Source organism: Symphalangus syndactylus, chromosome 6 (genome assembly GCF_028878055.3).
Source record: "Symphalangus syndactylus isolate Jambi chromosome 6, NHGRI_mSymSyn1-v2.1_pri, whole genome shotgun sequence".
NCBI lineage: Eukaryota > Metazoa > Chordata > Mammalia > Primates > Hylobatidae > Symphalangus > Symphalangus syndactylus.
The window spans coordinates 127,561,124-127,574,915 of NC_072428.2; the positions used below are offsets into that span (position 1 = coordinate 127,561,124).

Sequence of the window (13,792 nt, forward strand, 5' to 3'; positions counted from 1 at the left end):
CATTAAAAGATTTACGAACACTTAAAAGAATGAAAAGAAAAAAGCCTCAAGTTAAAGCAGTAGTATTCGCCACCATCATTATCTGATTCAAACAAGTCCCAAATATAATGATTTATTTTCTTTGCTTTTTGAGACAATTTTTACTTTGAAAATGTCAAATATTTTGAAGACTTTTTTAAAAGTCTACGTACCGCAAACTTTTGAAAAGATATCTATTATACACTAGTATTATCTTCATTCGTGGTTTGTTCTTACAAATTTCATCTCGTACAGACTCGCCCAGGCTGAAGTACAATGGCGTGATCTTGGCTCACTGCAACCTCCGCCTCCCAGGTTTAAGCGATTCTCCTGCCTCAGCCTCCCGAGTAGCTGGGATTACAGGTGCCCGCCACCATGCCCAGCTGATTTTTGTATTTTTAGTAGAGATGGGGTTTCACCATGTTGGCCAGACTGGTCTTGTACTCCTGACCTCAGGTCATCCACCCGCCTTGGCCTCACAAAGTGCTGGGATTACAGGTGTGAGCCACCGTGCCTGGCCATTCAGACTTTAGACTTCTAACATTCACTGTCTTCCTGGAGTTTAGACCTGGGAATCAAGGGTCTCAGCCTAGCTTGGCCTCAACAACCCTCAAACATGGCTTCCCTGATCTGCTAGTGCTTTCTGCAAGGGTATCATCCCTTGATAAATCAAGGAAAAGTCTTTCATGTTCCTTTCTCATTTCCCACTGGTGACAAAAGTCAAAAGAGAATAACTCTAGTCATGACTATAGACTTTCCGATGTCAAAGGTGTAAAGCCTGCTCTCACATTTGCTTTCCTCATACCCTTATCACAGGATTTCCCCATTACCTTCTCATTTGGAGAGAGAAGCAAAGCATCCCCAAGCTCCCTGCAAATTCTGAAAGAGTTCTTTAGGATCAGTTTCAATCTAAGTATAATGATTTTGCTAGCGGTCAAGTTGTCTCCAGCACCTGCATTTTTTTTCCCAGTTGATCTCCATACAGCCTAATTTTCATGAGTATTCTCAAAGAATTGTTTCCAAGAAATCTTACAATTTTAAATAAATTATTTTCAAATATAACTTAGTAATAAAGTTCTAGACATTAAAGATGTTTTTCTAGTACTCTCAACTACTAAGCAAACATCTTCCAACTTACTTAAGAACTTGAAATGAGTTATAAATGACTATGCCAGTGAATAAAAAAGTAGACATTGTAAATGTCAAAATTGCATGTTGTAAGCAACTAAAACTTAAAACCTAGGATGTGATACATTAATAGTGTACAAAGCCTTATGGTTGCATTGCAGAAAGATTATAATAAATATTACCGTATTTAGAACGGAATTCATTTTTTAACTTTCTACTTTTTCCTTCTGGGAAACATGTTAGTGATTCTGGGAACTCATCAAATCATATGAAAATGTGTGCCTTACACGGTATACTGCTTTACAGAGATTTTTTTTATATATTATTGCAATAATATATAAATGTACAATTCCTTTAGAATAGCAGTTTTCAACTTTTTCCCAAATTCAAATACACACGAAGGGACATACTTGCATCCAAAATATGTTCCTTTGTACAAGCTCATATATTGATAAATAACAAGAAGAAAATATGGGAAGTGGAACGAATAATGGCTATATGTAGGTTTTTACTGTCATTTTGTATTTTCTCGGTCTAATATTCAAATACATATTTTATATCTCTATGAAACATTATTAGCTATTGCATTACAAACACTGACTTCACCCTCTGACAAAGAACAGATGCTCTGTTGTTGGGTAGACATCTAATCACTCTCACTAACCTTCCATCCTTTTCATCTCACACTCAGGAAAACATAGAATGATGTCATTGCAAAAGTATCCTTGTGTCTCTCTATGTCACAGCACAATGGTCAAAAACCATTGCTTCAAAGACATGTCTTGTTACGCCTATTTGACAGATGAAGAAAGCAAACTCCTCTGAAAGGTTAAATGATTTCCCCAAAGTCATATACCTAGCAAAGGTAGACCTAGCTAAATCCCAAATGTTCACACCTAGTTATAATGATTTTTTTCCTCCTCATAAGATATAATTTATATAAATATTCCACCTTTAATATTACATATATAGGCTGATATCACATCTTTCCTAGTTATTTGCTGCCATTTTGGCCTCTCTGCAAGCATCTTTTAGACTCTACTATAAAGTCACTCATGCATGAGACATGTATCATCAAGGGGACTGAGATATGAGAAAGAAAACTCCCTAGCAGTTAGGAAGTGTACAGAGTTTGATATCAATCCTGTGACTTGTACAGTACACTGCCATTCTATATGGCCACCGCCCAGCATGCACTGGGTCTCCTAGCAGGTACTGTGGATGTGCCTGTAAATGCAAAACACACTGGAAAGGGCAGTAAAGTTTAATTTTTGCTAGGCTACAGGCAGCTGAAGAAACAGGGGAAGTTTAATATAAGGTTGCTGCTACTTAAATTTAATAGCCATGATTTTATCGAAATAATAATCCTCATAGTTCAATGGGCCATGTGTTCTTGTATCTAGCTTTAAGGCAATATTTCAGTCTCAAGAGTCTCCACCACTAAAAGATACTTGCTTTATATGTTTATTGTATGAGAACTGAAACATCTGAAAGGGATGCCAATGGTTGTTAATAGCAGCGATAAAGGCCTTTTTCTCTTGTTTCAACTGATTTAGTAGATTCATGTCTTATACATGCTTTACTGGTGATTACACATTTTAATTTTTATATTTTCATGCTCCTTATATTTCTTCATATTCTCATTTAGCTTAAGATCATATATTTTTCTCTATTTTCATGTATATATTTTGTTCTGTTCTCTCTTGTCAAAATTATTCTTTTTCTTTTTTTCTTTTTTTTTAGACGGAGTGTCGCTCTGTCGCCCAGGCTGGAGTGCAGTGGTGCGGTCTCAGCTCATAGCAACCTCTGCCTCCCAGGTTCAAGCAATCTCCTGCCTCAGCCTCCTGAGTAGCTGGGACCACAGGCACATGCCACCACACCCAGCTAATTTTTTGTATTGTAATAGAGATGGGGTTTCACCATTTTGCCCAGGCTGGTCTTGAACTCCTGAGCTCAGGCAATCCGGCTGCCTCAGCCTCCCAGAGAGCTAGGATTACAGGCATCAGCCACCACACCCGGCCCATCAAAATTATTCTTATTCTTTACCTATGATATGATAAATTCAAGCATTGCTATATTCTCATTCCTTCTTTTCCATTTATATATTTTTTTCTCTTTCTCATTCTGTCATTTACTTATACAACTATGTGCAACAAAGTCATGTTCATTCCTTCTTTTAACTTGGTTACTATAAGGAAACATTAATGTCTTAATACCAATTTTATTCTATTTTTGAATGTGTCACCTTGATAAAGATAAATTTCTCTCTCCCTTGCCCCCAAGCGGTATATTTCCGCAACCTGATATAGAGACCCAGGAAGAAACAGCACACACAAAAAGAATCCATCTACTGGTGAGGAACCTTGACCAGGTGGGAGAGTGAATCACCACAAAATAATGAAACCAACACTTTGTTCTAAAACGGAGATTATCCTGGAATAAAGATCCTCCTCAGATTATCCTGGAATAAAGATACTTGTTTGGAGAGTACCGACTTATGCTTCAAGATCCAGCTAACATCATTTTTTTTTTTTGATAAAGGTCTTCCTGACCCCACCATAGTCAGAGTTATCACTTCTCCCTTTGTGCCACAACCATATTATATACATGGTTGAATAACAATTTTATTGTTCTGAAGTGACTTATGTGACCTTCTTCACAACTGAACTGTGAGTTTCTTCAGGAGTGAAACTAGTCTTTTCATCTATCTTCATCCTCAGCAACTAAGACAGTGCCTGACACATAATAAGTGTAGACTGAATGAACTACACAAAATGATCTCCAAAGTTCTATGCAGTCCAGTGATTAAATATATAAACTATTTGGGAGCTTTTTGTGGCAGTCATATCATATTCAAATGAAATAAATCAACACATTCAATACTTACAACAACTTTAACATGTTTGGATAGATCTCTAGAACTTCTCTGTAGGAAGTCAGAAAAAGCTGCCTATACCACAGGGAAATAAAGAGAAAGAAACTCGTAATTACATGGTTATACTAAATCCTTGCTTCCATATCCTAGATTCCAAGGATTCCAAAGTATGCAAAAATTCTAAACACGTTCTCTTTCTGCAGAATCCAAAGTAAAGCAGTGCAGGAGTTGTCAAGTTGAAATTTTTCTGCTTCCAAACTATAATTTACAGTTTCACTATAAAATTTAAGAGCACAGAATGAGAGTGAAAAAGTAGACAATTCTGAGGGTCATTGGAAGGTTTATTTTGACAACCTTTTCTGACCACTTTCCTTGTCCATTAAGGCTGATACAGTCTTTCCACTAAAATTTCCTTATTTGCTTTGAGTTTCACAGGATTCGACTTCCATAAACTACATATGCAGCTTCTAAATGCCTTTTATTTAAACTCCTCCTATCCATTGGCATAAATTTAAACTGTACTGATATTTCGGATGACTTTTTTTCATTCTCTATTTACTACTATGAACGTGCCTGAGAAACAAAAGAAGGAAAAAGAAGGCACCCCCTTTAATCTCACGCATGCGTCCATGAAAAACACCCCATATTCTGCCAGTTTCTAATCCAAACGTCAATGTGCGCACCCTGGTGAAAACTACGTTCTTACCTAAAATTCTTCAGACATCATCAGTCTACACAATGCCCCCATTTCTTACACTGGCTTTGATGTTTGTTTTTCACATCCCTCTGAATAGCATCCTCTCTTGTTCAACATGAAGCCTCAGGGCTCAACGCTCCTGTAAAACTGTATGGATCTGCTGTTTTCCTCAAGGGAGAATTATGTACTACAGATAACCTTATGATTTTTATTTCTTGATTAATTTTGAGTCAATTTTGGTAACTTTTAAAAGTATTTTGTTCATTTCACTTAATTTTTCAAATGTGTTAACATTAAATTTACTTATATTTTCTTGTCAAAAAAAAAAAAAAAAAAAAAAGCTCAGAGATGAGGAACACCAACTCTCTTTCTGACAACTAACTTAAGAAATACACCTCACTTTCATTCTTAAGCCCAGACATCAAACAGTAACCACATATAGACATATATAAATGAGATGTATATGTGATTATTTCTAATGTAGTTTGCGACTTTATGATACACAGTGAATTGGCACTAAGCAATATGTAGTAATTATGAAATAAAATGTATACCTACCCCTGCATAGAACATTTTATTTCGAAAACGACTGTTGAATTTCTCTGGATTTGCTTCTGTGAAAGAGGAAAAGTAGTTTTGTTATGGAGACCTCATAAAAGGTAGCAACTTAGATTAGCACTCCTACTTCCTCCCCAACTCCCTCCTAACCCATAGATCCAATAGATCTCATGGTTTGGTTATCATCTTTCCCCCAGTTCCAGGCCAGTTAGTACAGTGGCCCAGTGCTACAGGGACAGTAATCCAGGACTATAAATGTGTAGCTCCAAATCAGCATCACTGACATTAACTGAGAGCTTGTTAGAAATGCAAATGATTAGGCCCTAGCCAGATCTACTGAATTAGAATGACTTGAGTGTGGAGTCTATACACCTGTGGAGGGGAGCTCCCCAGGTGATTCTCAAGCACATTAAAGATGGTGGCACTCCAGATGCTTTGTAGAAATTGGAGGTTTCCAGAGATATTGGGCTGAGATAACAGGACAAAGGTGGAAGGAGGTGGAGAAGCAATTATTTACTTTGACTTTCATAGGGCATGACTTCCATAAGCTATGTATGCAGCTTCCAAACGTAATTAAACATGTTTTTGAGTTTGATTTGTGTCTGGAATAAAGTAGATATAAAAATGGGAATTAATGCCAGTTTAATTATTCCTTCTAAAAGAAATACAATATATGTAGTTATGCTAAGAAGTGTCCATTTGATGGGCTATATTTATATCTGTGCTAAAAATTATTTCCATAGTTAAATTTTTAAAAATTCTCCTTTAATGAGATTTATATTAATTGCCCATTTTTATGTAGATATATTGGCATAATTCTCAACATAAAAGTATTATATTTTCTTGAATAATACCTCATTGATTCTACTATCCAAGCTTATTTTTTTCACAATGGCTTTCATGAGCCTTTGTGTTACCCTTCAGGTATTTTATGGCAAATGATCCATGAAGCCGCAGACAGTGCCTGTGTTGGAAAACAGTTTAAAGTCTCACTATGAGTTTTCTTGGTTTGAGAACAGCCACTCACTATCTACTGACAAAATAAGTAAGCTTGCCACAATTAAAAATGTGGTCTTCCTTATCCTGTTTTTTCTTCTATAGCTTAGCTTAAGATTTCTTGAGTACCTAGTTAAAAATAGGGGGAAAATACAAATGAACAGAAACAGTAAAAAAAAAAAAAAGACTATTTGCTTAATTATATATTTCATAGACAAATAATTTTTTAATTTAATGTTTAAAAAAAGCAGATTAACAGCTACTGAAAAGTCCATACCTCTGGCCTAAGTGTATCAACAAAATCTGGTTCCAATATCTTATAGATATTTATTTTTTTACCACCTCTACCTCACCTGCATGAATATTGTACCTATTATTTCCAATCAACATAAATTCTCCCTTATCAGCCCTTCAGTGGCTGATTTTCCTCGAAGGCTCTGATTTACATGCAGGGGAAATGTTTACAATTCCATTTCATACTACATCAGAACACAATAAGCCTTAGCAATAAACTACACAAAGATTAATGCTTGACATCTTTTAACTAATTGTCTTATAATCACATACATATAAATGTACATGTTCATACACTCAACAATTTGCATATCCCACTCTACAATAGTCCTACAGCTTAAAATAAAAGAGAAAAATCACCTTCCCCAAAAGAATTTTCTTCTAAGCCTGGTCTTTCCATGTAAGGGTCTCTCCCTGCTCCCTTCTCACTCTGATGCATAGAAACTTCATCATAGTTCAAGGAAGTGAATCATTAGAAAAACTTCCGGATTAGTTAGACTAAATATGAGACTCACTTGAGCTCATTGAGCTCATTGAATGAGCTCATTTTTGGCCACGTATTCATTTATACCTCTTTTCATGCCTATTTTTGGAAATCCATGTATTTGTGACAATTGTGTTACTTTACAAGTATTATTAAGAAGTTTGGGGTATTTTATTAAGAAGCCCAGGATCGGGATTCTGCTGAAGAATATAAGACAAAAAATGGGGTAAGAAATGAAGAATAAAATCCCCCGTGTACTTCCCAAATTAACTCTCCTTAAATATAAGAAGGGTAACAGGTCATAAATGTTGGCCCCAAGGTAGGTCCCTCCGAATACCTAATATCCAGGAATTGTCTAAGGCAGGGAGGTGGAAAGTGGTACTGTTTCTGACTCGGGATGTTTGAGGTTCTGCTATCAATCATGCCTTCTAGCTGTGATTTTTCTGGCCAATCAGAGAGGAATACCAAACTATGGCTTTCTCTTCAAACAGCATCGTTCTTGCTTGGCACAGAATTTGACCTTTACAGAGCCTGTCCTCTCAAAACCTTGTGAAACCAGTAAGGCCAAAGTCTGCTAACATTGCTGGATCCAGTAAGAGACTTTAAAGATCTGTTCCTTACTTGTATTTTATACTCTAGTGGTTTTTAATCCTGTAGCATCACTCTTGACTTCTAGTGCGTAAGTGCCTGATCAGAATTTTCATGTTATTACCAGAATCTGAAAATCCGAATTCTAGCTTTTAGTGCTCTGTTATTTCAAATTCCCAAGTATGCAAAAATTCTAAACACCACTTCCTTTCTTACATAACCTGGAGGGAAAAAAGTAAAGTACTTCTCATTTGTGACTTTATCTCACAAGTCTCTTAACAATCTACATCCTAGCATGGTTCTGGTTATATATATTCAGAAGGCACTAGGTACAGATATAGATACAGGCATAGACATGGATATATAGTATAGCTATATTAATAAGAAGAGAGTTTAAGAGACAAAACGAGACAGAAAGAGAGAGAGAGAGAGAGAAAGATCAATTAGGACTACAAAACACAAGTCAAAACCCTAAACTTTATCAGTTCTAAATGGTACGAGAAAATGTTGATGAAATATTTAACAGCATATCATTATTTCATCTTCTCTTTCAAAAATTCTGTTCCCCTAATCTTGACTCCATCTCTTTTAGTGCCTGAAATCACTACACGGTCTCATTCGCACCTCTGTATCATCCAGTGGGGATCCCTAGTACCTTCCTAATTAATCCCATCACCATTACATCCTATTCTTTCAACCTAAACTACCTATAGCTCCTCTGTTGTTCTAAGATGCCTGTTGTTTATTTTATACAAACAGAGGGGACATTTTTATTTTTGCTACCATATTTCAATGGCTCTGGTTGTGTAGTATTGCACTTTAATAGTGTTTTGTGAAGCTAAAGAATATCCTAGTGACTTCAGTAATAGTCTCTATCACTTCTTAGTATTTTACTCACTTCAAATCTTCCAGTAGAACATAAAGATGAACAATCCTGAGACCTGGAACACACATCTAGTCCTGCCCTTTACTGTCTTTGAGACCCTGGACAGCTAGGTCTCAGGGTCCCATTTGTCTGAACAACTAGGTCTCAGGGTCCCATTTATAAGAAGTTCCTGCCCTGTCTAGCTCCCAGAGTCATCCTAAAGGTTAAAATGAAACAGCACTGAAGCCCACTGTAAACGCATAAGTGATATACAAACAAAAGGGAACATGCAAAACACCTGCTAGAAACTTCCTCCCTGGGAGATGGAAATGGGACGTTGTCCTCACCTCTGGATTCATGGAACTCCAGTGTGACATGAGCATCAAATCCAAGGCTGAAGTAGTTATTGAAAACATTCAGAGGGAGCTGCAATGATAAACAAAGACAGAGGCAAAATTGTGTGTGTCCAGGCAGAAAAAGAAGAATAAAACCTAAAGCCGGACCCCTATCTCTGAAGAAGTCCCTGGGAGACAGATCAGCCACAACTCGAAGTGGAGGGTGCTTATGTAGAAAGAACAGGAAATTATTGGATTAATTCATGAGTGAAAGCTAAAATCAAGTAATTTTCTCAAGAATTAAAAATAGTATAAGAAATAAGAGTTACAAATACAAATTATTAAATAAGAACCATTCTCATAGATGCTGTAATAATAGGAACTTGTTAAGCTGAGGGATATATATTTGCAACAGTTACAGAGAAGAATTCACTAAGCAAACCTACAAAGTAAATTCAGTTGTAAAGACAATGTCTAACCAACTTAATCAGTGGATGCACTTTTTTCAAGAATTTATATTCAGCAAACCAATACTGTAATGTAAAATGAATATTTAACTTGTTTATCCATCGCCTATTTTCTCTCTCTATACACACACACACACACACACACACACACACACAGTCTTTTCTACAAAAGTCATATAAAAAATAGGGCAATATGACCCATTGCTTATTGCTAGCCTAGAGAGAAAAACAACAACAAAACTACATATTAGTATTATTCAAGTTCTCATTTAATCTATCAACCCTTATATCTTTATTATGACCATGAAATCTGAAAACACAGCCACACAGACACACATGGAAGCTTTAACTTTCCTTCCTAGAGTCCTTTGGGTCTCAGGCTGTTATCACTGCAAGCTGAATGAAGAGAACTCTGCAGCCTCAAATCCTGCATTAAAACTGCAAAACTAATGTGATTTTAAGCTTCAGTTCAATGTTAGAACAATTAAGAAAGCATGTGGAAAATGCGAGAATGGGAATGGCTGGTTCTCCCACTTTTCCTTCTGCAACTCAAGCGGAAGGTAAATATTAAAGTAACTAAAGACAAGAAATGTTTCCAGCTAAATATCCAGTTTGTGTCCCAAATTGAACTGTACCTGTCTTCTCTGAGAGATAAGTGTTTTAACCCTCAAGATTTCAAAAGTACGTTTTTTACAGTGCTTCATATGCCCCTTGATCAGCAAGGTTTTCTGTTTCACTAGAAGGAGAACTTTCTTTCATTAAGAAAAAAGTGAAATAAGAGAGGGAACAAGAGAGATATAAATGCAGAAAAAAGAAAATTGGATTGGCTTGGTCTCTAATGAAAGTAAGGAATGACCCCACATGGAAGCTCTTGATTCAAAGCCTGTGTAATGATTCAGAGTCCAAGTGAGACCTTAGAAATGGTCTCAACTAAATGAAGGACCGGGAGAGAAACTAAACACATAGAACAATGCCAAAATCATGTCTTACTCTTCAGCCTTCTTATTTGAGAATATCCAGTTCCTGCACTTAAACAAAATACCAGTTCTTAGTAATGACAGCATGGGCTGGTGATCCTGCCAAAAGCACAGACATGTTCATCTCCTCTACCATTTATGTTCTTTTGGCCACAATTCTAACCCATGTCTTAACATCTACTGATAGCTAAGAAGAACATCTGGTCACCATCACCTAAATCATATCCCAATTTAGTCTGTTTTTAAGTTATTTATATTTTCCAGGAAAACTTGCCCCAGTTTCCCATACATCTCTTTAAAAACCCATTTTAAATAAACCCTTTAATTATCTGGATTGGTGTTCCCTGGCTACACCAAGAAGTCTTTCCATTTCTTAAGCTGTTGGAAAGAGAATTAAATATGGATTTCTATTGCACGTCTAACTATTCCAAGTTTAGTAGGAAAAGAAACTTAAAATATCCATATGGTACTCTTCTTTATACTTTAGCTGTTTTCTATCCAATTTCTATAAGTCAAACACATTATAAAAAAGCTTCGTATCTCAAGATGACACTTGTTGTTTAAACAACATTGTGACATTATAAACTTGAATTCAGCTGAGCAATCATGATATCTACTAGAAATCTACTAGAATTTCAGGATCATGGTTTAGGTGAAAAAACCATAAAGACAGAGTAAAACATGTTTTAATCTAATTTAGCCAAGTAAAAAACTTGAAACTCTATTAAATTATAATATATGTAATTAAATTGATCAGGATCATGATGCTAATAAATGGGTGTTGATTTGATCTAAATCTAAAATGATAGGGGGCTTAATCTATTATAAGACGGAAACATCCATGAAATCTTAGCCTCAATAAACGGCATGGTTCACTATAATTGGGATACCATTTAAAGTACAGATGCCTGGGCCTTAACTTGCATTTACTTAATCAGAATCTCTGGTGACTGGGCCTTGTAATCTGCATTTTAACAAACACACCTGGAGATTCTTATACATACAGAGTTTGGAAATTCAATCATAGAAGGAAAATGGAAAGTAATGTGAGGGAAACCTACCAAATTTATCTGAAATTGAGGCCATAATTTAGAACCGAAGGACCAACTGAAGGCTCACAGTACTAATTACAACTATTCATATATCCCTTGGTTTGCTTTTCGGTCCAAATAAAAGCTCAATCACTGAAAGAAAACATGAAGTCTGGACATAAAGATGACAACAATAGATACTGGGGATCACTAGAGTAGGGAGGGAAGGAGAGGCGGCAAGGATTGAAAACCTGTTGGTTACTATGCTCACTATCTGGGTGATGGGATCAATCATACCCTAAACCTCAGCATCATATAATATATCCATGAAACAAACTTGCACACATGCAGCTTGAATATAAAATAAAAGTCAAAAATTTTTTTTAAATAACATGAAGTCAAAACATTTATTGAGGTATCTTCAAGTCCCACCCAAGTGGTAACATTGGCATAGTTAATACCTCTTCAACATAAGATATATTTTATATCAGGCCAGAAATCTCAGGAGGTTATATTTCTACTGAAAGAACAAGTGCCCAATGCTTCCAAATATACGTATTTTTTCATCTTCTCATAGGTTATTTGCTATTAACATGAATGATTAAGACAGAATACATGCCTTTCTAGTGTAGAAGTTGAAGACAGAGAAGAGCTCCCTGAGCTTTGGAAGCAGATATGGAACCTAGGTACTTAGAGGTCTATAGGGCAGAATCATTAGGTGGTAATATTATACCCATAGCCCTAGTAGCCATCCACTCAAACACTGTCACATTATCTCAGAGGAATTCATCAGCACATGACTCTCCAGCCAGGAATCTTTTCCTGTAGCTCAGGCAGATGCTCCGGGGTTCCTTTCTGCAGAACAAAAACTCTCTAACCTTACACACGCCATCTTCAAGTTCTTCTGGAGGCAAGTCAGGGTTTCTTTCCACATGGAGGTTCCAGCGATCTAGCTGTACAATTGTCCCATCTTCCACTTGGCACAGGATCTTAGAAACAGGTTCATCAGTGTAGCCCTGAGGAATCAGAGAACATATCCATTGCTGTCCAGAGTGGAGAATAGTGAAGCCAATGCTATTTTATGCAAGGAAGAGCCAAGCCACTATATTCTGTTTATTTTATAATTAGCAAGGTTTGGCCAGGCGTGGTGGCTCAAGCCTGTAATCCTAGCACTTTGGGAGGCCAAGGTGGGTGGATCACGAGGTCAGGAGTTCGAGACCATCCTGGCCAACATAGTGAAACCCTGTCTCTACTAAAAATACAAAAAAATTAGCAGGGCGTGGTGGCGGGCGCCTGTAGTCTCAGCTCCTCGGGAGGCTGAGGCAGGAGAATGGCGTGAACCTGGGAGGCGGAGCTTGCAGTGAGCCGAGATGGTGCCACTGCACTCCAGCCTGGGGGACAGAGCCAGACTCTGTCTCAAAAAAAAAAAAAAAATTAGCAAGGTTTGGAGAGCAATTTTTTACCTTGAGGTACTTAGAATTTGAGACAATACTACAAGTAAGATACATAGAAACACTAGCTCTGGCTGGTTAGAGCTGAGGAATATTTTTTGTCAGCAGCAAGAACCAATAGTCACCGGTATACATTAAGGGTCATACTGGAGGCTGGATGGCCACTTTTATCAGAGTAAAAAACAGGACTCCCCATGGCTCTCACTGGAGGAATTTGGGGGAAACACAAAACAAATGTGTTTGGAGAGGCAGGGAAAGAATCAAGAAGGGATGGGATTGACAATGCTTGTCTATTAACATTCCTTGTCAATCACCTCTCCCTGACCTCCTTGGAAGACACCATTCTTCCCATGACCTGCAGGAAGTCTCACTGAGGAATGGCCCTGTTAGGGAGCTACTTAATCCTTGAAGATCCATTACTGACAGCATGATAGACTGTCCTCAATAGGATATTTAAGGCACTGATTTGGAAGGGAGAAGTTAACACTGATGATAACCTTAGTTGCCCCATGTAAATACATTTTTTAATTCTACACTGCCTACTTTAAAAAAAAGACCTGTAGAAGGTTAATTTGCCCAAAGGTCAACAAACATCTGCTAAACATCTGAATATAATTTTCACAGAGCCCAGCCCAGGTAATGCTCTCACATGAGCAGATAAAAAGTTGGTAGGGACCAGGTGCAGTGACTCACGCCTGTAATCTCAGCACTTTGGGAGGCTTAGGCTGGTGGATCACGAGGTCAGGAGTTTGAGACCAGCCTGGCCAACATGGTAAAACCCTGTCTCTAATAAACATAAAAAAAAAAAAAACTAGCTGCACAGAGTGGCAGGCACCTGTAATCCCAGCTACTCGGGAGGTTGAGGCAGGAGAATTGCTTGAACCTGGGAGGCAGAAGTTGCAGTGAGCTGAGATCGTACCACTGCACTTTAGCCTGGCGACATAACAAGACTCCATCTCAAAAAAGAAAAAAAAAAAAGTTGGTGGGGCTGTATACATGTACGCATATGTATATATACACAGTGTATG

At 37.3% G+C, this 13,792-nt stretch overlaps 1 protein-coding gene across 4 annotated transcripts in view; it reads right to left on the reverse strand.

Moving 5' to 3' along the window:
* The window catches only part of DGKI (diacylglycerol kinase iota), a 503,130-nt gene that overhangs the window by 219,553 nt on the left and 269,785 nt on the right, over positions 1 to 13,792 (reverse strand). For all 4 annotated transcript variants that reach the window (XM_063642297.1, XM_055284147.2, XM_055284146.2 and 1 more), the window contains exons 14-17: positions 12,192 to 12,329; positions 8,851 to 8,929; positions 5,277 to 5,332; positions 4,034 to 4,096 (exon numbers count right to left, since the gene is read on the reverse strand). In XM_063642297.1, coding sequence (XP_063498367.1) covers positions 4,034 to 4,096; positions 5,277 to 5,332; positions 8,851 to 8,929; positions 12,192 to 12,329 — 336 coding nt within the window. The remainder of the gene's footprint in view (positions 1 to 4,033; positions 4,097 to 5,276; positions 5,333 to 8,850; positions 8,930 to 12,191; positions 12,330 to 13,792) is intronic.